We start from the raw sequence: 27,010 nt of genomic DNA, 5'->3' as shown, positions 1-27,010 counted from the left end.
AAAAACTGTCGATGTGTTCGCAGGCATTATATATGTATATATACGAGAGTTTGATGAAATTTACTCACAGTGGTTAATTTAGGAGGAAAACTTTGGTTTTCTCGTATGCAGAATCCTAAAAAGGCACATTCTTCACGAACTGTTGTAATGTTGAACAACTAACTGCTTAACTAAACTACTCAGAAACTAAATTATGAAAAAAAGCAATTTACAAACTTTCACTTAACTCCTGCAGTATAATCCAAGCCTCATTTATCCAGTCGGATGCTCAGTATACAACAGCAGAGGCAGAACCAGACCGAACAAATGCATTTCCTCGAAAACATTACAAAGTACAGCACTTCAACTTATGGGGAGTGCACGCTGTGTGCTCCTGAAGATGAGTTTTAATTTGTAATGTTTGAGGGGAAAAAGCATGTGTTTAGGCAGTACCGAGCATATGACTGGTTATACGAGACTTGATTTATGGTGCAGAAGTTGTTTGAGAGTTTGCAAATGCTTGTTTTGCGATCAAAATGACAAGTTGGCTGGGTTGGGTGGGATTAGGAGAAACAAGAAAATAGTTTCCTTCCAGACAAGGCGCTCAACTTCCTAATTCTGTAGTTGTTGTTATTATTATTGTCATATTTTTTCTCATTTACTTCACTCTTCTTTAACAGTATTTGTACATGAGTATGTATAAAGACGTCTTCTCTAATATGTACTGTCTTTTGTTTGGATTGTGTTAATGTTTCAGTTTATTTAGTTGTATTTGTACTGTCTTGTGTTGTCATTCTTAGGAGCAGGTGAGTGATCTATGTAGTAGTTTAATACAGCTCTTTCTGGTGTTTGAAGGAAACAATAAAAATCAAAATTGAAAAAAGTTAAGTTGTGGTATTAGGGGATTATATGCAGAACTGCATCTGCTTCCTTTTTTCCAGCCTTTATGCTAAGCTAACGATCATATTCATGTTTAATCAACACGGTAAAGATCCTTCCATGTACCACTCAGCTACACAGCGAATGAGCATCTTTCCCAAAAAATGTGAAACTCTTCCTTTAACAAAAGTGCAGACAAAATAAAAAGCAGCAGCAGCAGCATCACACATTAGGGCCCAATGCAATAATGGCACAAGCACAGAAACAAATATGTAAGATTTTGCCTGCTGAGCTGTTTCTAAATTTAGTGTCGCCTACTGAAGAGAGCCGCTGATCAGCAGGTGCTTTAGGGGAGCTGTCGGATATACTGCAACCTCTATATTTTCATTTCCACCTGTCAGAAAAGAGGTGAGGCCTGCTCTTTTTCTTATAGGATGACCTCCCTTTCTCAGCATGAAAACTTAGATGGCAGGATGATTGAATTTTAGGGGTCAGACGCTTCGTTCGGGACAAAGCAGGAAACTGTTGGTGGGACGTTTAATCTCTCCGTCGGCCTTTATGACTTTAAAGTCACTCTGCTATCTCGCCGCAGCATCTACAGACAATTTCTCTCCTGCACTGACTTGTGACATTTCATCAGTGTTGACAAATTGTCGCAGGCGTTAATGACGACAGAGCGGAGCAGGTTGGAATGTGTGACTGATGATTTTGATTAGAGACAGCTGAGATATTAAAGGACACATTTAAAACTTAATGAAAAAAAAAAGACAGACAAAAAATTAAGTGATACCTGTTTATTTCAATATCAAGTCATGTGACACAAAGAAAAAAGACACAGAGGTTTCTTTAAAAGGACAGACAGCTGGATATGTCTCCAGGAAAGCGTCCGCAGTACGTGTTTCCTGCGTTACACGCGGTGCACTGGCAGTTTCTGGCCACAGGGTAGGTGACGCCCACTGGACATCCTTTAAAGTGTTTCACCTCATAGGTCCAGTCCCCATTACAGATTTTCTGTTCAGGCCAGTCATCAGGGCCGAGGTAGACCGGGTCCTGCCAACCAAAACCAACACACGACCATGAATGATTCAACAAATGAGTATCTGAAGAAAAGAAACTTTAATCCAAAGCATTTTAAATAATAAACAAACCTTATCAGGAGGAACTTAGCATGTCCTCTGACTAGAGATATAAAAAAGCATCTCATAGCTTTACAAACCTCATTGTTTAAAATCATAGATGACTGAGTAGCATCCGCCTTATCAGTACAGAATTATACACAAAAACGTTATGACAGCAGAGTATATGATTTCCTATGGCATGATCCATCTTTAGTAAACAATCACGTAACTTCTGTATGACCTGTCCTCACAGTTTGAACGTGAACAGCACGTGCATGAGTCTACAGTAATCAAGATAAAGATTACAAACTAATGTTGTTGTACAGATTTATTTTCACATCAAAATGATAAACTTTTCACTTGTTGCAGGCTGAAGTCAGCAGGTTGCAATTATTTATCACTGTATAATTTTAATGACTTCAATCTTCTATGACTTCTATTATTATTATTATTAAACTGTATCTATTGATTTTTAATAACGCTGCAAAACAAACCTCTCTACACCGATAAACGTGCACACACACAAAGTATAATAACAGCAATAGTGCACAGCATGAATTGAATCAAGAAAAAAGAGGAATTAAAATGAAGTCTATAAAAAAGAGAGATAATAAATAAATAAATAAAAATAAAAAGGGGTTTTTTCTAAAGAAGGGTGATGGATGCAATCTTAACTCTTGTCAGAAGATATCACATAATAGGTTGCCAAATTTTGTAAAAAAAAAAAAAAAAAAAAATCTCTTGTGTTTCCTGAGAAAATTTAATTTCTCTCGTTCCAAGTGTTTCATTACATCAATTATTAGATTTGAATGTGTTCGAGCATTTCTCTGTTTCAAATTGAGTCTTATCAAGTGCGTGCATTATTTTGTGTCTTTGAGTGCTTTATACAGACAATTACCCACAACAATAAAGAGAAAAAGCACAAAGTGGTTTTCCAGCCACTAAAAGTTCGAACAGATTATCTTAAACTGCTATCATCTTTGCTTTATTGACAGGTCTTTTAACAAACCACATCTAAATCTAAAAGGTCATTCAGAAGCTGCTAAAGGTTAGTTTATATCATTTTATATATGAAATAATAAACCTGGGAGCAATTTTAAGAAGCAGCTTTACAGAAAACATGCAGCAGGTCTTTTTACATCATTGCATGTTCCAGATTTGAGAAAGTTTTAACTTCCAAAAAGGCCACATTTTGTTAAGTTGAGGAGCATGCAAAATGCCTTGCATTTTAAGTTGTTCAGAATGTTAATATATCTATAATTTATATGGTCATAAAATGATCCGTTTAACTTAGATCCTGTCTCTTTTTATTCTGCGATTAAACATAATTGTCTCTGCTTGTTTTATTTGTGTGAAATCTGTTAAAAAGTTGTATTGAGCCCTTGATATTATATCATATACAAAGTATTCCCTAATGTTTCTAAACACTGTAATGATATTCATACAGTGACAGTTTTATACAGTGAAGCAGAGAATAAATGCACGTTTTCTCAATATAAAAATAAAAAAACTGTCTGTGTGTTGAGAGTTTGAATGATTCGTCACCTCGTAGTAACACTGTCCTGCACATATGGTGGTGTAGATGGACTCGGTGCGGCCGCAGCTCTCCACGGGGATGCGGATGGTGGTCAGATGGCAGCTGGAGCCGCAGCCCGACCCCGCCCCCGCCACTGCCAGCACTGCTGCCATGACAACCAGCTGCATCCTCTGCCGGGTGCAGCACAAATGCCTGCCACAAGAGGGGATCAGGTCTCACGTCAAGACACTTGAAACCATCCAACAAGTTAATGTGTCTGTTAATATTTAGGTTTTGTGTTTTTGTAAAATTTTGTATCTACTTGAAACACCTTTGCACTTATATGGACAAATTTAAATCAACTTTGATTAGTGTCTTAACCATATCCAGAGCAGACAGGCTTTTTCAAACAGACTTTGAGTAGATACGTTTGTAAAACTATTATTACAGTGCTGTTAGTAGCATGTATGAAGGTTATTATAGTTAACTAAAACTAAACACTAAAATTACATGTGAAAAAACATTACAGACATAAAGAAAAAAACTAGACATAATAAAAGAAATGAAAACCGAAACGATATTGTGTAGTCACATAAGTAATTATAATAACATAACTATATTTGAAAAAACATTACAGACATAAAGAAAAAAACTAGACATAATACAAGAACTGAAAGCCGAAACGATCTTGTGTAGTCACATAAGTAATTATAATAACTTTCAGACCTGACCCTTCTTTTAAACATATGGGGAGATGGCAATAAGCAAGTTAACAAAACATGGCCCAAAAGTTACAAAAAAAAGAAGAAAATAAACACCATGAAAAATGAAAAAAAAAAAAAAAAAAAAAGTGCTGAAATTTAAGTAAGTATACATCTTATTCTGGGACATAATTTAAAATATTTAATAACAATTCTAAATATATTTTTGTGCACATTTTGCCGAAGTTTTTTGTGTGATAATTTTCCATTAATACCCTTTCCCTTTTAAACTAATTTTCAAGTTTTTTTGTCAACTTTTACCAATTTGTTTTAAAAAAAAATGTTGTAATTTTTGGGACATTTCTTGCCAAGTTGCTAATTGCCATTTCCCCATGTTTTTTCCCCAATCAAACGAATTTGCTCAGGTTTCAAAAGGGTTGAAAAGCTTGTGAACGGTTTTTGAATGAAGTACAAGGAAACTGACTTTGGAAAAGAGGACGGTGCCAAATTCATTTTGGGAGTACAGAAGTTTGTTTACCTACAGAAATAACTTCTTGTCCTTCAGATTTTTTTCACCCTGTAGACTTTCTATCGGGACATAAAGGGTCAGTTCACCTAAATGACACCAATCTAGCTATAAAGATAAATCGGACTTCTTTTCAATACGAGTTAATTTACATGAATGTGAAACTGAAACTTACCTGAAGAGCTCCGTTGTTGCTTTGAAGTTGCGTTGCACGTCTCGTTTCTTCTGTCGCTCTCTCAACATCTGCAGCAGCTGTCAACTTGTAGCCGTCCTCTCTGTCACTTAAATAGTGCCGCACATGAATCCTTTAATCTATCTAACCTTGGGGCTGGGTGCTATTTTCCCACCTGTTTAGACTCACGAGCAAATCTTTCCCTCATCAGATCTGGGGGTCGCCCACGGCTCAAGGCCTTTCCCTCGACACACGAGGAGCTGCGAGTCCGTATCTGCAGACATCTTGTCTAGATTACATCGGTGAACGGATTAAATGGACCACAGACATATAAAAATAAAACTGCCCCCACAGCGAGATGGAAAACACTGACAGAAGCATCAGTCATTCGAATACCATTGTCATTTTCCAGAGTATTAACAGCAGATTAGAGGCATAAACACACACACACACACACACACACACACACACACACACACACACACAATGCAAATGTGCAAATTCTGCGAATTTAATGACGACAAAAAAAGTTTTTCACCTTAATATTTTACCTCAATTTTATCAATTATATCAAATTTATTAGTTTATGAGCAGCTGTTTGTTTAGTTATTTTTCCTGGTTTATCTTTGTCCTTTTTCTGTAAATAATCATCACAAATTGTAGATATTTGATTAATTTAATTTAATTGGCATAAAGGTTTAAATTGATAATGAAGCTAGTTAAAAATAGAATACAACAAAAATAAAAAAATAAAAAAAAAATCCAGTGACTTGTGGAGAAGGGATGGGATTAAAAAAGTTGGTACTTCCTGTTTTAATATGATGTCATCTATTTTAATTCATCTAAATTAGTCTCTTAATTTATCATTTTTTAAAATATTTTATTCTGTCTTGATTGTGTTAATTCTATTATTAGTACTACTATTTTTGTGTTTGCTGCTTCCTAAAATGCCATTCTTTGAATAGTATTTACTTTTATTTGTATGGGTTGTTATTGTTTAATCTTATTATTTATTATCATATTATTTAGTTTTTTCGTCATTGTTTCTCTATTTTGTCTGGCTTTAATTCGGCATTATTGTGTAGCTCTTACAGTTATGTTGCCTCTGCAAGAAATCCTTCTTGCTTTTGCTTTGCCTTGTTTTTCAAAACACTTTGTTAACCCTGTTTTAAATGGTGCTATATAAAAAAGTTATGAATGGGTTAAATCAACTAAAGGCACAATTTTGGACGTAGTTATACTCTAACGTTTCTTTTTTTTGGTTTTATTTAACGATGAAACCATCTCAGGGAGTACTGGCACAGTTTATGTTTTCAGCCCATTCATCATTTACATCCAGACAAACTATCAGTGTCTTTTTTGATCCCAACCTTATGCAAAAGTCAAAAAAGTTTCCCACAGTAGCTTTACGTTATTTATTTTTGTGCTTGATCCCAAAACTGATACATCAATGTCTACAGCTGGGAACCTCATCTGCACTCTCGATCTGTATGAATAATCTATCTGCTGAATCATAAATCTACAACTCCAACGTTTCCCCAAAACATCCTTGTTATTAATGATGTGCAATTTAGTTTTCACTTGGATCCAGCGGTGGAGGGAATATTCAAATCAATTAAAAAAAGTAGCAATACTACACTAAATAAATATATTATTGGCTCACACAAGCACTGTTGCAACACTTCCACAGATAGAAGTTAGACAGAACTTTGTGTGTGACGGTTTTAATGAGACACGAATAAATCAGAAGTGCTCATAAACAGTATATCACTACAGCTTTCACGACTGTCGATGCACGGAGAAACCATACTAGCTTTTGAGATCAGGGTTGCCGAGGTTCTTAACTGTCAATCGAACTATAGGGGGTGTTTAAATTAAAATTTCCAACCTGGAATTTGGAAATTCTGACTTCTTAGTACAAATGCACCGTTAGTTCACCAGGTTACCCTGGTGGCAAAGGGAACCACATCCAGCAGCCTGCAGCCTAAAGGACTGGGGGGTTGATGTGGTCCAGCACACTACTGGCTCGCAATCACATTTTCAGGTGTTGGAGATTTCATGAAATCACTGCTTCTACTTCAGCCTTTTCTATTTCAACAGAACAGTAGAGCTGGGAACCAAAACTCAAGTCCAAATTGGTGCAGAATACAAATTGGCAAGTATTTCGTCAGACTATGTGGTATTATAGATGATGTCCAATATGGCAGAACATGTGTAAAATAAATTTTTTGAGGATTTCAAAAAGATCTACATTTAAAAATATCAATTTAAACATGGGTAAACATTTCGATATGTGGGGGTGAGGATCTTTTAATACCCCTGACTCAACTATCCTTAAAGAAGTCTTTCTTCCAAAAAGAGGTCTTCAGAAGAAAATGGTTCTGGGAAACACCTCAGCCCTTCGAGGAAAAAACCCTTTTAAAACTCTAAATCTGCAAAGTAACATACTTTAAGTACAAAGTAATACAGAACTACTCTAGTAAAGTACAAGTACCTCTAATTGTACTTGAGTGCAGCCCTGGACTAAATGTACACAGTTTTCAAACAGCTGAATCAGCCTCCGAGCCTGCTGCTGTCTGTTTTTGAGAAATTCTGTAGTGTGCTGCATTCAGTAAAAAGTTAGCACTGCACCACAGGCTGGACGGTCTGCAGTGACAGTAGAATATAAGTACTTGGGCAGCAGCCACGGTTCATCCGACTGCTGCTCCGTCTGCCCTTGCAGCCACCAGGGACTCCGGTATCCTGCCGAACTGCCATATACCTGCCTCACAGCGCTGCAAGGACTTTCACAGTGTGTCACCCTCGTCCTCTAAGGCACCACTTCTTCTAGCTAAAACACATGATTGTTTGTATGCATTTTGTGCTTTAATGAACACCAGTCATAGTTGATTAATCTTGTATTCAGAGAAGAACACATCATTAGTCATTTTCTGACGAGTCTGTACAGCAGCTGGTAATTCTTCTTAAAATGAGTGCATCTGCACTGAAAAGTGATTTATTAAGTTTGGAGCTGAAACTATTGATATGCTAATTATATAAACACCTTACTCACAATGAGGCTGGAGTCTGCAAAGGGCAGGTAGGACTTTTAAGGTAATGTCAATGTCATGGTCCTAAAAATAGCCAACTTTTGTTGCAGCAAGTTTAAAGAAAACAATAGATGAAGGCTGTAGCCATGGAGTCAACACTGAGGGGGACACGGTCATTCAATTTAACACGTACTGACCAGGAAGATACTCAAAATTGCCACAAAGGGATGTAAAGGAACTGCAAAGGGACACAAAATAACTACAAAAGGGGCTCAACAACCACAAAGAAGCACAAAAAGACCAAAATCAACACCTCACAGAGACAAAAATCAACTACAAAGAGATACAAAACTGCAAAAAGACGCCTTACAAGTACAAAGAGATGCCAGCAATGACACAAAACAACTAAACTATAAAGTCTGTGTGTCTTGCTCTCATGTGGGAGAGGTGGTGGGGCCTTTTGCATATCTGCCCCTGATTTACACCATAAATATATGCAGAAAAGGCACAAATTGGTGCTTTAAAATTCACCAGAATGTGGAAAATGAAGTGTTTTCTGACAGAGGACCCACAAACCCTAAATGTCATCTGTGCCCAGCTATGTTAGACAAAACCCACACCCTTGCATTAAATTAGAATTTACAAGACACTTTACAAAAATTGTCAAAATCGACAGTGATATAATCGAACTAACACTCATATTACATTCTAATTTTTCATTAATCTATATATTTCAAAGTGATGAAACAGAGAGAGTACAGTGTTGGACGTCGACAAACACTGTTGCCGCATGAGAGCATCGCGAGTACCAACACTCAGCGTCAGTACTGTGCAGAGACCGAACAAAAAAGAAAAGTGTTTAAGAGATTAGTGAGCAAAGCCAAAGGACTACATGGTAAGTTCTGAAAATATGTATTTGTGACTCGTGTATGCTATTTCGTTTAGTTGCTTCTAAGCAAAATGCTCTGAGTAATTTAAGTTGGTCTTTTATTGTGGAAAGTTAACAATGGAAGGAGTGAAGCAGTTATTTGCTGCTGTAAATGAAAGAGTGTTTCCGTTTCGGTTAATGCTGGTTCACAGCAAGAAGCCTCTGTGTTTACCTTGTTTACATCAACTTATTTCAGCTATTGGTTGTACTTTTTAGTGCAAACCAAGGCAGGCTTTAGCTTTAACCTTTAACCTTAGTGAGGTAGCACAAGCGTTAGCAGATTTGTAAAGGGCGAATATTCGCAAGCTGCAAAATACTAAAAAAAATATATATACACACACACACACACACACACACACACACACACACACACATACATACATACTACTACTACTACTAATAATAAAAATAATAATAATTGGCAGCGCATGCAGTGTGAACACACCATTAGAACAGGTAGTAATAATAGCAGTAATTTGTCAAGTTTATTTATGATTTTTTTAAATTTACTAATGATTTTTTTGGATGGTGGTGCACAGTTGTCTGTCGTTTTTTTTGTTATTTATATTTTCTACAATAAACTGAGAGAGGAATTTTGAGCATATTTGAATATTATTAAAATTATGGGCCTGTTACAGATGTCCTAGTGTGCATTGTGTATCTTTCCCCCTGTCAGAAGAAAAGAAGGCCTAGCTGCCCCGTGCTGTCACGTTAATGTCCACAGGGAGTCAATTTTGGAGTGATGGACGAGGTGAAGGTTTCAGTGCCCAGGATGATTTTCTGGTTCATAACTCTGAGCACAACTATAAAAAAAAAAAAAAAAAAAAGAAAAGAAAAGCTCATTTGGGTGTAACAGCTCAAACAAGCTTTATATGAAGCCGCACATAAAGCAGCTCAGAGCCGTACATCTTGCTGACATCACTGATTTGTGTCAGGGGTCATTGGTTTTGAGCTGCGGAACAGAGTTTTTTATCAACACGCCGTAAACACTGTCATAATGGGACTGACAGCATCCACAAACCCACTCAGTCACACCTTGCTCCGCTCAGTGCAGAGCCTCCACTCCTCCATCTGCTACTGTACCCAGGCTGCAGTCGCTGGCAGGAACAGACTCCTTTAAAAATCCTTGTGTGTCGCATGCAAAAAAGCACCCAGCGAGGTCCTGAACACACCGCATCACCCCACGCTCACGTTTTCACCCTCCTTCTATCAGGTCTAAACAAACGCCTCCACAGCGCTGCCAAGGACAAGACTTTTGTTTGGTGACTGTGCTGGATGTTTCTGTGTGGATGTAGGTGGTAGGTGTGTTTATGTGTATCGACCGCTGATGATTCTTCACTGTCCTCTGCTTTCTGTTTATATCTTACTCCATAGCTCTTGTTTTATGTATTTCATTAGCACATCTGTGTTCCTTTGTTTGTTAAATATCTCATTAACACATCATTCAGAACGCGTTTGCTGTCGTCTTTTAGGACTGTGGCCAAGATTGTAAAAAAATGCTTAGTACTCCAGCACAACCCCACCCACCTGATACATTTTACACAAGTCACCAGAATAAATCCTGGCAACGTTTAATTGGAAATAAAAAATCCAACATTTTATTTATTTATTTAAATGCCATATCTTCCTTCATTTTGGGTCTAAAGCTCACTTTTCTAAACTGCATTTTTTTGTGTTATGCCTTGAAAAACAGTCAGATTTTTTAGATATCTGTAAACAGGCTGTGTCCTCGCTGCAGGGTCCACGGGTTCGAATCCAACCTCGGCCCGATGCTGCATGTTGTCCCCTCTCTCTCTCCCCCTTTAACGCTTAACCTGTCCTATAAAATTAATGCAAAAAATAAAAAATAACATTTTTTAAGGATATCTAAATGAACAAATATCTGAATCATGAGGTGTTGATCACATTGTGTTATCTTTTTACAAAATGGTATTAAAAGCTAAGAGAATAATTTATTCTGTGTTCTGTTTTACACATCTGAAGAATTTTGTTTGATGTATAAAACAGTCGAACACAGACTTCAAAGTGCTCCACTGATTTAGCATTGCACTGTTATGACTCATGATGGACGGGCTGAAAAAAGCAGAAAGGATTGTTACTGCAGCAGAATCAGAGATATTGTGTTTTTTATTCCATGCATTTCACTTTCTTGACAGAACCCGGTGCCTACATTGCCCACAATGCAACACGATTCAGGTGTAGCAGGTGCCACTGCAAAAGAGGGCACAAACAGAATATATAACCAGTTAAACCACTAAAACCTCAAACAAAGGAGGACAGTGGATGTACAATAATGTTTGTTATTTCTAGATTTTTTTTTAAAATGCTTTGCTTTTTCATACAGCCTTTTTTTAAATGTGCAAAAAAAAAAAAAAAAAACATTCAAAATTATGGATGAAATCTCACCTAGTAATAACACACGGAAACTCTACAGGGAGAAAAGTTGAAAGGTCTGTTTTTCAAATACACAGTAGTACTTCCAAACACCCGTAAACAGACTCTGATGTTTAAAATCAGGAGTTTCCCTTTAACATCAAAACGAAAAGAGATTCACGGCCTTCTCTGGTTGAGAGTTTCAATTCTGTTTCACCTGTTGACCACACCCAGCAACACCGATGGTACACCTGTGACCATCATCCAACAGTGATGTCAGCAAGTTTAGACGTTAACCCACTGGAGGTCAGCAAAGGGAATATTTAGGTGGCAGTAAATCACTCTAAAAAAACTGTTTTTTTCATATTTGCACACATAGTGTAATGCAGAAATATTCACTATGAGATTGCAATATTGATGTTTACCTCATAGCCCAGCCCTATGTGAACTGAACAGGTGAGCTAATGCAACATTATGCAATCACTGTCATTAATCCCAGTCTCAAAGGGACAAGTGTCCCTGACTAAATAAAATGTTCCTCCTGTCCACTGATGCAAAACTTTCCATCATACAGGTTAAAAGGTCAATGCATCAATAACACTCACACTTTAGTGTTAAAAGTCTACAACTTATGACTTTATCCTCCAGTTTTAATGATCTTCTTGTATAATTATACAAAAGAAACTAGTATTTTATGATATTCATATCATTTTTATGCATGCATCTTCATAATGTGTTAAAAGTCTTTACTGCAGTGATAAATAAAAGGGTTATTTTTAAATAAATGTATGTTATGACTCGCAGGATGAGCATTAAAATGTCATGCCACTTCACTAAATCTTTCATATTTAAATGTTAAATGAATTCAGCATGCTGAATGCATTCACTGTGTGTGTTTTTAGTATAAGATAAAGGAGGGTTTTGTCAACAGACGCAGCCGTGTTGCAGCTCTGGCTCCAGTTCAAAGTGCATCTAAACTCGCGTGTAACAAGGCCCCCTCCATCCTCACTCTATCACCTCTTATTATTTCTGACCTCACAACTCCCCCTGGTGCTGACTGAGGTGGATGCTCAATGAAGTGCAAGAGGTGAATGTGCGTGATGTGTGTGTGGTGGGAGGAAGGTTGCCTACATGTTGTGCAGACTAGAAACGAGCTCGTCTAACGTCTTAGTATAAAACGCAGAGAGACGACTGTGAAGAGGAGCTCTTTAAAGAATCAGTGAGTGATATTTACACTGTCAGCATTACTGATCATTTCACAGGCAGGAGCCCCCGCATTGGATTTTACATTTTGTTTCATGAAAAAGAAGCACAGTGATTGTATAATACATTTTAGTTGGAGACTGCCCAGGCAACCAAAAATATCCCTACAGGAATATTACAACTGGAGATTTCAGAAATACCTGAGGGACTGATGAGGATTCCTCAGAGGAATGTTGCATCAGTTTTCTGCCCTGGAATAACACGCTGCTCTTGTCCTAATTAGAGTTTTTGAGTCAAACGGATAGTTTGAATCAAATGGACCGGACTGAATGGGCTACAGATCACTGTGTGTGTCGGCACCAGGCCTGCAGTGGTACCTGCAGAAAAACCAATTATCTGCACAATCAAATTAAATCTGGGAGGTTTCAAAGGTGCAATGAACAAGACCTTTACTGTCCCATGGCACAAAATGATCCAAATAAATCTGTGGTAGCAATAGGCTGGTTGATCAATATCAGTGACTCAAGAGGTATCTTGTCAGCTGCTGAAATGTCTTGTTTTTAAAGTTTTTACAGTGTTTCTAGAGGCTAGGCGCACTTTTGACTTCTCAGGGAAAGACAATCAGCACAAACGTCTGCGTTATATATACATATATTTGCACACACACACACACATTTTTTGGTTGCAGGACCTCTGTATTTTTTGCATCTTAGCTGGTATTTTAACTGTCTTTTTATAGTTTACTAATAACATATAGTAACATACTTTTTAGTCCTTCCTTGTGGTAACTTAATTGTGTGTTGTTAACTTTATTTTGTATTTTATAATAGTTTTTTTTAATTGTATATTTTGATTTTGTATTTGTTCCATGTTTCTGTAACTTTTGTTGCCGCGTCTTGGCTAGGACAAAGGTTTTTCTGGAAGGTTAAATGTGTATATGTCATGTTTTTTAACTTACAGTATACGTATAAGTAAAAGATGCGTATAGTGAATATAGATTTTATATTTTATAGTTGTTTTTAAATATGATCTAATTTGGATTTTGTGATATTTTATCCTTTTTTGCACTCATATCACTTTTTTGCATTTTTCTCTGCTTCTGACTCTTGAGCTGCTGTAATGAAGTACGCCGTTGTGGGTTTATAAAAAGTCTAATCTTATACGATCTTAACTTACAAGACTGTTATACATATTTCATAAAAGACAGGGACAAGTCAAATTCAAGGACTCTGAAGTACTTTTTCAAGAACTCTTGCAGTTTCAAGGATGAAATTGGTGTATCCAGAACCATCAATCTTACTGTTAAGAAGCAAAAAACCTGGTGCTGATTATCTGCTGGTGTTAATCGACCCGTTGGTGCTCCGAGCTCATACAGCACTGGAAAATAATCGCAAAAACAGCCGTTCTTGGAAACATCTTTCTTGTACATTTCATAAAATAATTTTTCCTTCTGTTCTCCTCTCAATTTTATTCAAGTACGTTAAAAAATGCCTGATTTTCAAGGTATTACATTTTTGAGTGTCGAATTCAAGCACTTTAAACACCTCGTATGAACCCTAATCTCTGTCTCTATTGTAAAAACTGGCCGTACTTTAGTACATGTTGTGATTGCTTGGTCACTAATCATCAAATTGCTTTTTGTGCTCAGTAAAACAATCTTCCTTTTGTTAGGTTTCATTATTTTCATAAAACTTTGGCACACGTCAGTATATAAATAAGAGCTAATGTGGCGACATTAATGACAAATCACCATTATTTTCAATAAAGAGACTTAGTCTTTTGTTTTCGGTACTCATTACTCACAAAACATTAATGCATTCTTAATTGCTGTTTCAATAGTACTGCATCGTTAGATTAATTAATACCTGAGAACAGTGATTTGTTAGACTGCTCGTTGTGTTACAGTCTGCAAACTCTTAACGAGTCTGGTAAGTTAAGGTCTCTCTCTGAAACCAAGCCGCCAAAACAAATGTTTGCACTGTGAGTGCATTTCTGCAAACCACAGATATGTAACATTTTTTACGACATTATGTAGGAGATACATTAAAACTTTATAACAAAACTTTATGTTTCAACAACTCTTTGGTNGTCTCTCTCTGAAACCAAGCCGCCAAAACAAATGTTTGCACTGTGAGTGCATTTCTGCAAACCACAGATATGTAACATTTTTTACGACATTATGTAGGAGATACATTAAAACTTTATAACAAAACTTTATGTTTCAACAACCTCTTTGGTCATAATGTGCTCAAGGCACAAAAAACACTTGGTTATGGCTAAAAAGAGATCGCATTTAGGCTTAAAATCGCACTATCCTACAGAAAATGCAGTTATGTCTCAGTAAAAAACTGCTTTTCATGGCACTATTACAGCAAGAAACACATCAATGTCTCTATTAAAAAAAAAAAAAAAAGAAGCTTTTTGTGACACTATCCCCAGTGGAAACAGCACTGTCCTGGTAAGAAAAACAAGTGTTTTTTGTGGCACTGTCCCAGCACGAAACAAAGCGATGTCTCGTGAAGACAGCTTTTCGTGGCACTTTCCTCAGAAGAAATGCAGCGATGTCTCTGTAAATAACAGCTAATTTTCCTGTTATGCACGATGGAAACGCAACAACAGGTCCAAAGAAAAACCCACATTTGGTGACAAACAACAGCCACTAGAAGACACAGCTGGTTTTGTCACTTATTGCTCTAAAAACGGTGATCTTTAATGGTTGGCAGCTCGGCAGGTGTCTCTTCTTAAGAAACGTTGTTATGAAACGCACAAATTTAAAATATTCGTGGTTTGCTGAAACAAATAATGCCAACATTTTCCTCTGGAGACTGAGCTCTTCTCTCTTGTGTGGAAGATAAAGAACTTGGGGAGTAGAGTCTCCTGATGTTCTATTACAGGCTAGTGACCTCTAATTATACAATAAATGAATTGGTCTAGTTCTGAATTATGTGATTTAAATGAGACAGACAAGTGCCTGAAACTGTTGAAGGCTTCTGCACTGTATAGTTACACTGTGCTCATTACATTTCAGTCATTTTTCAGGGGCACAAACACATTGTTGCTTCTGTTGTTGAGGTTTTTACCAGGAACCTGACGATGGCAGAGGGCGGCTCAAGTGTCACCTAAAGACTTGTTGTTATCCTCGGGTACAGATTTATGAATGTTTTATACTTTTATTTCCCAGCGCTTGTTTTTAAACAAGGTTTGGGCTGAAAGCTGCAAACCCTTAGAAACCTCCTCAAAATATGATACAACAGAGGCAAGCCAGAACAAACGGGATCAATTTGAATCATTGACCTGCAGATCAGAACAGAAAAAAATGTAAGAATTTTACACTTATGCAAACTACAAATATGTTTAATTTCATGTGTATCATATTAACGTTTCTAAAGTGACGTAAATGAACTGACTTTGTCATCAGGAGGTGGAGGGGATGGTAACAACTAAGTAAGATGCCTAGAAAGCCGTGAAAAGCTGCACACTACTGCAGTGTTTCCAGCTGCTTTTAAGGCATGAAAAGTGATTGTTTTTTGCGGATACATTGCTGTTTTTCCTGGTGAAATAGTAGCATAAAAAGCAGTTGCTTTTCACCAAGATATCACTGCATTTCCTGCTGGTATAGTGGCCCTCAACGCAGTTTTACCGCGTTTCCAGCTAGGATTTTTCCCCCAAATTGGGTATTTTAAACCAAACATAATCTTTCCTTAAACATAACCAAGTGTTTTTTGTACCCTGACCTAACTGCATGTTGAAAACAGCATTTTTGAAACATATCAACATATCTACTATATGACGTGCAAATGTAACTTATCAAACGTAGTCTGCAGAAATGTACAAGGCTAATATTTTTTCTTGCAATCGTGAGGACAGATGCTTGACAGACAACTCTGTGCTCTTAAAAATTACATTATTTGATGTCAAAGTGGTGGAATAAGGATGAGAAAACAAGTTATAGTTAAATACAAACCAACTCATGTTGTCTGGAGCCCCAAATTCTTGGGAAACATCGGAATTGAACCTCAAACAATGAAGCATTTATTTGACTCCACCCTGGTTTGATTTGTACAGAAAATATTCCCCCGTTTATAATTTGTATATGCATTTACAAAAGTAAATTCAGATTTTGTATTAACGATAAATAATCTGCATTTTGTGTTTGTCAACTAAAAATATATGCATCACTTTTACAGCTATGTCAACATTAGGATTACTGACATAAAAAAGCTTTAAAAGATTAGAAATAATGGTTAACTCTTGAACTCTATTGATAAATTTCTACATCACTTTTGGAGGTACAACAGATCGTACTCCTCTTTTTGAATTTTGGTGTAGTTGGCTGTCAGGATCAGCGAATGTGCCTTTAAGAGAGAAGCATCCGACATATGGTGCTTCCTTTTGGTTTATAGCATTAATGCTCCTCTGCGACAACACTGAGGGGCATTTTTATGCAGAGTTTCCTACAGATGCAGTTTGCATCTCAATAACACTTGTTGGTCTTGTGGGTGATGTTTTTGCATGAGAATTATTCAACAGCCAATCCCCACTATGATAGACACTAAAGTTGTGTTGCATTGTAATGTAAAAGCTCATTACTTGTCTGAACAGCTGCTGATTTGACATCTGCAGCATCGAGACGAATTCAATGCTTTTCTTTCTGATTTCTTAACTGTTGTGGGACATAGTAAAAAGACAGTGAATAAAAAATAAATTAGTTCACGTCTGAATTGGGTGGCTCTTTTCAGTGCTCTGTTTACTTAGTCTAACAAAGGGGTGCAGAAACAGAGATGTCCTGCTTACTCTCTGAGGAAATTGCAGATGTGTTAAGATGTTTGGCTTTTTGTAAAGCATAGCTACTATAACAGCAAATAATACTTTTAGGATCGAGCATGTTCAGCACTTTAACAGTGATTTGCGACTCACTCAGGTGAAATCTTTGCATGACTCTCTGGTGATTTGGGGTTTCCTTTATGAAGATGATCAATATTGAAAGGAAATGTGTTCAATAAAAATGTTTGAGCGTTAGGGACTGTTCATTATTTATGAGAGGGAAGGGGTTGGAGTAAAATGGGGGAAGCACTTCAAATATTCTTTTAAGAAAGTGGGAGAGATTTTTGGTTTTTTGATTTGGCTTAAGGCTTTAAAACATGAGCAAATTGGCCTGATTTCTTCCAAGAACAAAGAAAAATGCAAAGAGCAACTTCATAAGAAATGACCCAAAAAAATTAGTAAAACTTTCCTGAAATAAAAAAATGTTAAAAAGAAAAGTAAAAACAAAACAAAAACAAACAAAGACATAACCAGAAAAGCATATATATCCATCTCTATTTACACACACACACACACACACACACACACACACACACACACACACACATACACACACACATATGTATATAAGCAGAGAGATGTTTTCCCTGTAACATTATTTATTCATTAATAATTAAATACATTTTTTGGGAGGATTTTTTTATTTTTTTCCCTCCCTCTCTGTCTTCTTTTGCAGGGTTTTTTTTTGGTTTTACTATTTTTTTTGAGACATTTATTGCAAAGGCGTTCATTGTATTTTGCACGTTTCTGAGAAATCAAACTGATTTGCTTAGATTTTAATGGTTTAAATGCTTGTGAAAGGCGTCTGAATACAGCACAAGAAAAAAATAAAATAAAGAAAATTATATATATATATATATATATATATATATAATATATATATTAGTTTCTTTTGAAGTTGCTCCCTGCCTTCTCATGTTTTTGAAAGAAATCAAGCCAATTTGCTCTGGTTTCAAAGCGGGATTTAAAGGCATGTTTTTCTGTTGTTTTGGTCTTATCTTTTTTCATTTCTTTTTTNAATTTTCTTCCTTATTTTGTTTATTTAAAAAATTGAGGACATTTTCTTGTACTTTCTTTAAACTAAATTCTTTAACATTTTTGGGTGATAATTTCTTTCATTGCTCATTGACTTCTCATGTTTTTGAAAGAAATCAAGCCAATTTGCTCTGGTTTCAAAGCGGGATTTAAAGGCATGTTTTTCTGTTGTTTTGGTCTTATCTTTTTTCATTTCTTTTTTTAAATACCCAAAATAGCAACTTTTATCAAGGCCAAATATGTTTGAATGGTGGAGGGAGCATAATGCATTTTCCCCAGTCACGAAGTGAGGCTCAAAGAAAAAAACATTTGCTGCTCTGGGGAGACTCCCACTCCAGCCACCCCCCCACTCGGACAAATAAAGAACAGTCCCTTACTAAAATCTGCATACATCTCCCAGAATCGTTTCTAAAGGTGAAAGAACAAAAAAAGAACAAAAACAACCAGTGTTTTGGTTTGTTCGGTGGGTGGATTCAACTGAAATGTGCAAGTGTAACGACGGTTTGTGCTCCAGTCCCGGTGAGTTACATGTATCCACGTTACTTTAGGAATGAACAGAGAGTAACGCATTACTTTTTGTGGGTAAGGACACCGGTTGCCACCCAGCAGCGACGATGAAGGGCAGAGGAGGCTCGGGTGTGAGACTGCAGCACGGTGCGCAGTGACCGGCTGCATCCACTGGGGGAGGACCGAGCACCGCCTGCACGCGCTGCGGTACACGAACGACTTTCTCACCGAGGCTCTTCATCATCACACACACAATGGGAGGGATACCGGAGTATAGGTAGGGCTACAGCGGCAGACAGACAGATGTGTGATGCTCAGACTCCACCATGGGGCCGTTTCCCCTCGCCTGCGTGAAGGTAAACTTTTCCCCACCATCGCATCTTTTCGCCGTGACCGCGCGGAGCTGTCATTGATGCCAACTCGCCGCTTGCACACCTGCTTCTCTTTTTCTTTTTTTCATTTCCCTTCAATGATAATTGCTGCCAGTGTAGCCGGAGCGATGCAGCAGAAACGGGGGCTGAAGTGGCGATAGATCCTGTTGAATTGAGACAAGACGTCGAGACGCAGCCAAAAAAGTGTCCTCCTCGGAGTGCGTCAGAGCACGGACGCATATAGTGGATGATATGCTCGCTGGTTGGATACGACGAGGGATTTGTTATATTAGCCCCCGAAATCAATACGGAAATTTGGGCAGGAGCGAACTGCATCCTCACCTAGCCTACCTCCCCCTCCTCCTCTTCCTCCTCCAGCAGATTTATTTGTAGGGAGGCGATTTCGTTTGGCCCCTTTTCACATGTAAGTATGAATGTCAGGATGAACGGAGGCTATTTTAATGGGAAATTTCATGCGTAATGTCTGTTCTAAATGCATTCCGAGAGCCTACCTCCACCTTTATTCAATAATAATAATAATAATAGGCCTAATAATAACAATAATAATATGCATGTGAAGTTTTATCGCCCAAATATTGCAAAAGATGCGTTTTGCAGTCGCCAAAACAACGGACATCAATGTGATTATTTTTGCATAACTGCTGTTTTCTCTTCTCTTGTGTTTTTCCTCGCAGCTCCAGAGAGCGTCAAGTCCTCCAGATTCACCGGAGCTCCATAATAATAACGGCAAAGATCCAGTTTTTTTCTATCTCTCATCACATAAAATGGCAACCAGGAGTGACCACCGAGGATCAAAAGACGCATTTGGGCGCACGCCGCGCTCGTGGAGGATTTAACCACCTGATGGGCACCGGAGGAACCGAGGAGAGACTGTTTTGGTTGTTGACTTGTGATTTATAATGCTCAACAAATAACGGGCGCTGCAAGTTTGACACAGAGCGCCTGCGTAACAGGCTATGCTCACATTTTTTGGTTTTATGGTAATGATGTCATAAAATATTTGGAGGCCTGTGTCGGATCTCCTATCATGTAAGTAGCCACATGGACTGCCCTCAGCATGGACCTAATTGTTTTTCTGACATATTCACAACTGATTGGTTGATGCCTCATTTTCTCTGTGTGCGCGCGCCGAGCTGCAACTTTTATCCTCTGGCCTGCATCGCGCTCAGGCGGTTACTGTAGCGGAACCGAGCCGCTCATTGACTTAAAAATGGAGTTTGCCATGGTGGGTGCGGACGGCGGGTGCAATAGTCACCTGCCGTACGGGTATGCCCAAGCTCGCGCACGGGAGAGAGAGCGCGAGCGGGAGCGCCAGGCTGCCCAGTCTAGAGCGGCGGCTGCTGCGGCCGCTGCCGAAGGAGGTGCGGAGGGAGGCGGCAGCGGTGGAGGTGGTAGCGGTGGCTGCAGCGGCGGCGTGGGGGGGTCCACCTCCTCCTCCTCGAGCGCTCATCTCCTTAACAACCGCCAGCATCAGTCTCGCGCCGCCTCCGCCTCCTCAGCGAACATCAGCAGCGGCGGTACCGCCTCGCGCCCCTCCTCCTCCACCTCCTCCTCCTCGCAGCACCAGCAGGAGCCCGAGCAGCAGCAGAGAGTTGTCAGAGAGCGGAAAAAGCAGCGCGGCGTCGGACGGTGGAGACGCAGCCGGACGACACTCGGCGGGGACCTGCGCCACTCGGAGCTGGCGCTGCTCGGATCCGAGGAGGACATCATGATTGAGGAGGAGGAGGAGGAGGCCGAGGGAGCAGAGGAAGAGGAGGAGGAGGAGGAGGAGGGGGACAGGGGGAGCAGGAGTTTTCTGTGCAACATGGATGATGAGGAGGAGACGGTGTCGCTCACTGACCGGCGCCCTCAGTCCGGGTACGAAAACGTTTACAGCGAGTGCGGCTGCTGCGAGCGAGTCGTCATCAACGTGTCGGGGCTCAAGTTTGAAACTCAACTCAAGACTCTCACTCAGTTCCCGGACACTCTCCTGGGAGACCCCGACAAGCGGATCAGGTACTTCGACCCGCTGAGGAACGAGTACTTCTTCGACCGGAACCGACCGAGTTTTGACGCCATCCTATACTATTATCAGTCCGGTGGCCGGTTGAAAAGACCAGTAAACGTCCCGTTTGACATCTTCTCCGAGGAAGTGAAGTTTTACGAACTCGGGGAAGAGGCGATCCTAAAGTTTCGCGAGGATGAGGGTTTTGTGAAGGAGGAGGAGAAACCGTTACCGGAGGACGAGTTCAAGCGCCAAATCTGGCTGCTTTTTGAGTATCCGGAGAGCTCGAGCCCTGCCAGGGGGATCGCAGTGGTGTCCGTGCTCGTTATAGTAATTTCTATTGTCATTTTCTGCCTGGAGACGCTGCCAGAGTTCAGGGATGAAAAAGAGTATCTACAGCCACGACACAACTCCTCTCAACCTGACCACGGATTTACTCCTTTCAACGACCCGTTTTTCATCGTGGAGACGGTTTGCATCATCTGGTTCTCCTTTGAGATTATAGTCCGCTTCTTTGCGAGTCCGAGCAAACCCGCGTTCTTTAAAAACATTATGAACTCAATAGACATTGTATCCATTTTGCCTTACTTCATAACTCTCGGCACGGACCTAGCGCAGCACCAAGGAAACGGGCAGCAGGCGATGAGCTTCGCCATCCTGAGAATAATCCGCCTGGTCAGGGTGTTTCGCATCTTCAAACTGTCCCGGCACTCCAAGGGGCTGCAGATTTTGGGTCACACCCTGCGCGCCAGCATGAGGGAGCTGGCCCTCCTCATCTTCTTCCTGGTCATCGGTGTCATCTTGTTCTCCAGCGCGGTGTACTTCGCGGAGGCGGACGAGCCCACGTCGCAGTTCACGAGCATCCCAGACGCGTTTTGGTGGGCCGTGGTGACGATGACGACGGTGGGCTACGGCGACATGAAGCCCATCACCGTCGGGGGGAAGATAGTGGGCTCCCTGTGCGCCATCGCGGGCGTGTTAACCATCGCGCTCCCGGTGCCGGTCATAGTGTCCAACTTCAACTACTTTTACCACAGGGAGACCGACAACGAAGACCAGACGGCGGTGGTGGAGAGCATGCCACCCGGGTGTCCCTATTTCCCGGACTTTTTAAGGAAATTCAAAGGCTCGCCCTCTGGCTCCTCGCTGGGTGACAAAGCGGAGTACATGGAGATGGAGGAGGGGGTGACGGAGTCGCTTTGCGGGCTGGACAAAAGTCCCAGTAAAGGAAACGGCACAGACATAGGCAGGAAAAACAGTACTAACTCCAAATCCATTCAGACTGACGTGTGATTACAAGTTTTTGTTTTCCTTTTTTTACGCCCTATAAAGACACTGTATGCCCAAGAGCAGGTGGTCCCCATATCACAAGTTTTACGCACGCCTCAGAGCCCACACACACACACACACACACACACACACACACACACACACACACACACACACACACACACGCACAAACACACTAATTGGCAAAATGTTTCACTCACTCCATCTCCAAAATTTTCTCCAAAACTTTTAGAAAAAAAAAAGTTTTGAATTCGTCTAACCTGTGCGGGCTTCCAAATCTGACACAAAATTAAAAGTCAACATGACAGGCTATGCATTCGCACTTTATGAGTTTCATCTGTCAATAACAGAAAGATCGTTTTGCTGTTATGCAATAAAGTTTAAAAATTTGTTTGCACTAATGTAGAATTTGCGCTGGGTTTGGCTGACTTTTCTTTCAGAGACAGAAACTGTAGGCCATGCAAATGGCAATAATTGAGTCATCCTCTGACCACTTAGCCGAAGAATGTTCGAGTAACTTCCTCAAAGAGAGCAAACTAATGATATTAATGACCTCTTACATGCGCTGCCAATAAAAATTGGACTCCAACAAAGGGAAAGCCTGAGACAGAAACAAGACTTCTCTTACTGTTCCAACACTTATTATGAACAAAGAGCTCACTGATAGCATTTAGCAGTCATCAAATAAACCAGGGCTAGCGTTATTTCTATGACATACACAGATATGCTTTTCCACACAAAAAGCCTTGTGTTGTTGACCCACTATGAGAGCTAAGCACAGGAAACATCAGCTCAAAAAAATGGCTGGAGAAATGACTTGCCCCGCCAGGTTTTTTTTTGTACGGACAGGCTTGGAGCCTTGGCGACAACAGTTTCCCCAGTTTCATTTCAAAACCACCTCAAATGACAATATCCCTTTACACGGACGCAGATGGAAAGCTATAGCAAAAACGACTCTGTTGTGGAAAACTCCTCGGAGGGGAGCTTGCGAGCAACTTCCTCTCCTGTCCGCTGGACTTCGTGCACAATTTTTTTTTCTCAAGAGGACTATGATTATCTCCGAGCTCAGAGGATCTCCGGGATGTGGATGTCTTCCAAGGTATGTGGCCTGTGTGTGTGTGTGTGACAGTGATTTTTATCCGGTGGTGATGAAAACAACTCCCGGTGTCATAAGAGAGAGCCAATAATGCTCCTGACAAATGTGGAGAAATATCCAGAGGATGATAAACACGGCACATCCAGCGCTCACTATACGTGCCATCTTTAGACACACTGCATATTTTGTCATATCTCATTTTGACATTTTTTTTCCAACACCTGCTTGACCCACTAGACTGAAGAAATGACGCATGATTACGCGTGCGTAAAATGCTGGACGCTGGCCGAATATGGCGCACATTCCAGTCCTCATGTGGTCTGTTAATATTTATCCCGCACAGCGTTTGTGCTGCCCTCAGGTCTAATATCCAACAATATGACAAACACCTACTCATTGATAATAACTACAATTTCCTCTTCTGAGGTGACATCAGGTCAGCCTGCTGAGGACAAACGCTTTTGCAGGATTTACCACAAATGATGCTCGTTTAGAGTGTCTAAAATAATGCATTAGTTATTTTTTATATAAGACTGACAGTAATGTTAAAGTGCTACAGAATTTACTCCCTGCTTTATTGTTTCTGTTGTCCACATCTTTTATTGATGATGTTATCACCTTTCACAGCTGCAGCACCACATGGAACCACAATGTATGTTTTTACTGCATTTATCAGCCTAAATCAAGACTTTTATGATTTTTAAATTAAACTTATTTGCAGCTTAAATCTTTACATGTTATCCCGCCATGTTATTTTTTTGGCCAAACAAAACTTTAAGACTCAATTTCAATCAATTTTGCTTCTTTAATTATATGTTTGAGCTGCAGCACGATGTTTGAGTTTTTTCTGTGTTTCTCACCTCACAGGGCAACTGAGTTTAACACACAAGTGTGATTTTTGTGACAGAACAATTAGTCTGAAAGCCAGCCTTGGTTCAATATGAAACGTACACAGATGTGATCTGTGGAAACATGAGGCCTCCAGTGCTCATACACTGAGAATGGACCTTAAAGGGAACTTTTGAAATGTTAAATATTTGCGTATTCATTGAATTTCGAAGTGTGGAAGGAGAGGTTATTTTAAGATGGGTAACTGAAATTTTTAGTGTAAAAACCATATCAGACAGTATTTCTGCATCTTAAAGGTCCAGCGTGTAGGATATAGGGGAGTGTATTGGCAAACAAAATATTTTAATATGATAAAATATGTTTTCTTTAGCATATAATCACCTGAAAATGAGAATTGTCTTGTTTTCGTTACCTCAGAATGAGCTGTTTGAATAGGGAGCGGGTTGTTTTCCTGGGAGATCACCATGTTTCGCCGACATGTTTCTACCCAAAACGGCAAACCAAACACTGACTCGAGATCGGGACGTGTTTTTGTGTTGGCCACCATAGTAAGCAGCTCCTCCATGATGAGCAGTATTGGAAAAACACTGATTTTATGATACTGCTTCATTCAGTGTTTTTAATGGTTTAAATCAACGGGATAATTCAGCTCCTGGTAAAAACCTACTGAATGTCTGGATCTTAAGTTATGAGAAAAAAAGGTGTACAAACATTAGCAGCCTGTCTGTAGCGAGCCGAACAGAATCTAAAAACTTGTGACTTGTAATACGAAACTGATTTATTCAGTCTTTTTAAAGGTTTAAATGACCTGTTTGTTTTGGAGAGGAAGAGACCTCTGCGGATGATTCAGCTCCCGGTAAAAACCTCCTGAAAGATGAAAACGGAACAAATCCAACCCGGGAGAAAGTTTCGGCTGGTTGCGATTGGAAATCCTCACCATGAATTGCCACTAAATCCTCTTAAATCCTCCACACTGCACCTTCAAGTAGTGCAAAGTTTGTCCCACATGGGGTCAACTGATTTGCAGATGAGATAACAAAAGATGCAGTATATTAACTCTTTAAAACCTCTGACATAAGTTTTCAGGTGCAGTGTTCAGACACCTTTCAAGAGCTATTTAACCCTTTGAAACATATGCAAGTTGGTTGGATTTCTTTTGAAAACACGGGGAAGAATGACTGACTAAACTGGCAAGAAATGTTCCACAAATTGCAAGAAATTAGTAAAAGGTGAAAGAAAATGACTTGAAAATTAGTTTTAAAAAAGGAGGCAGAATTATTAGAAAAATGAGGGAAAATGACCAGAAAATTATATTTATAATGTGTCCAATTATATATTTAAAAATATGTTACAGAAATGATACTAATTATGCTTGTATTTTTCAATTTTCTATATTTTTTTCAGGTTATTTCCTTGTTTTTTGTTTTGTTTGTGTGTTTTCTTTTCTTATTTTCAGGTAATTTTCTGATAACTTTTTTGACAACTTTTGGCCCATGTCTTGTTAAGTTGCTCACCAACTGTTCTCTATATTTTTAAAAGTAATCAAAACAATAAAATCAGGCTTTAAAAGGTTAAATAAATAAACTAATACCAAACAATATATATATATATAACCCACAAAAAGTCTTTGAACTGTTGAGTTCTGGTCCCGAGTAGAAAGTGTGTGATACGTTGGGAGAACATTTTAATTGCTCCCAGAAAAGTTAAAAATTTTTTTAAAAAAGCCAAAATGTAACTTTGCAGCACTCTGTGGTGTTTTGACTCTTGATAAAATGCACCAAAAGATACTATACACAACCAATATTCCTACTTTTGTCATAATCAATTGATATTCATACAAGTGGATCCACACACGCTGTCACTCCCTCCATCACAGCTCCGCAGCATACCTCCGCACATAATCACTGCATCAGCTAATTTATTGCACCGTGTGTTTTATCCTCAGAGGAACTATTCATACAAGATATTTTCAACACCTGCACCCACCACACACACACACACACACACACACACACCATGGTGGCGTGGTGCCAGCTCCTCTTGATACCTCACACTTAGCACTTACATAATGTGGCTTATGGCAAGAAGCGCAATCCAAAACATTTTCCGAGCAAAGTGTGTGGGTCAGGCATATTCTTAGGCCTGTAGCTGCTGAGCTGACTGTGAAAACCGCCTGTATCATCCTGAGCCACACGACTGAGCTGAATGGTTTTGACTCTTCGCAGCGTCCTATTGTCACGTGCGCGGCGAGCCTTTGTAGTGCAGAGTTAGACCATATGGCACGGCCATGTGACAAAGTGAGAGTTATTTATGGTTATTTCTCAAAAGGTATTCCACTGTCTGTCTAAGGACACAGAGGAGAGGTGGACTGAGAGCGAGCGAGCGGTACGCAATGTCACTGTAGGTCGTGTATAAATAGTACAAGTGAGTTGATCAACAGAAAGTTAACTGGTTTTGAGTCACTCAGACACCAAACATCTGCTGGTTTGGGCTTTTTTGTATGATAATTTGCTGTTTGATTCTGTTTTATACCAGTAACTTGATGACATCTGGGGCTACTAAACTGCTGGTGAGACAAAATAAAGTTTGGAGATATTACTTGAGGTGTT

The 27,010-nt window shown here is 39.4% G+C and overlaps 2 protein-coding genes across 2 annotated transcripts in view; one reads left to right on the top strand and one right to left on the bottom strand.

The window, feature by feature from the left end:
- Positions 1–1,664: 1,664 nt before the first annotated feature.
- Positions 1,665–4,969, bottom strand: fshb (follicle stimulating hormone subunit beta). The gene is made up of 3 exons (XM_042487984.1): positions 4,895–4,969; positions 3,522–3,705; positions 1,665–1,908 (listed from the first exon to the last, which is right to left on the bottom strand). Exons 1-3 carry the CDS (start codon positions 4,960–4,962, stop codon positions 1,705–1,707), a joined length of 456 nt encoding a protein of 151 aa, XP_042343918.1. The 5' UTR covers positions 4,963–4,969; the 3' UTR covers positions 1,665–1,704.
- A 15,423-nt stretch (positions 4,970–20,392) lies between these two features.
- The window catches only part of kcna4 (potassium voltage-gated channel, shaker-related subfamily, member 4), a 65,967-nt gene continuing 59,349 nt past the window's right edge, over positions 20,393–27,010 (top strand). The window contains exon 1 of the mRNA XM_042490545.1: positions 20,393–23,555. Within this exon, the coding sequence (XP_042346479.1) occupies positions 20,393–22,459 (2,067 nt within the window). The 3' untranslated portion in view covers positions 22,460–23,555. The remainder of the gene's footprint in view (positions 23,556–27,010) is intronic.

The sequence above is a fragment of the Plectropomus leopardus genome, chromosome 1 (assembly GCF_008729295.1).
Source record: "Plectropomus leopardus isolate mb chromosome 1, YSFRI_Pleo_2.0, whole genome shotgun sequence".
Lineage (NCBI taxonomy): Eukaryota > Metazoa > Chordata > Actinopteri > Perciformes > Serranidae > Plectropomus > Plectropomus leopardus.
Note: the sequence above shows the minus strand (reverse complement) of the source record. Positions and strands in the feature narration are given on the sequence as shown.

Coding starts and splice junctions, on each gene's coding strand:
- fshb (XM_042487984.1), bottom strand. CDS start 4,962: ATGTTGAGAGAGCGACAGAAGAAACGAGACGTGCAACGCAACTTCAAA. Junction 3,706..4,894: donor GCAACAACGGAGCTCTTCAG/GTAAGTTTCAGT, acceptor CTCTTGTGGCAG/GCATTTGTGCTGCACCCGGC. Junction 1,909..3,521: donor CAGGACAGTGTTACTACGAG/GTGACGAATCAT, acceptor TTTGGTTGGCAG/GACCCGGTCTACCTCGGCCC.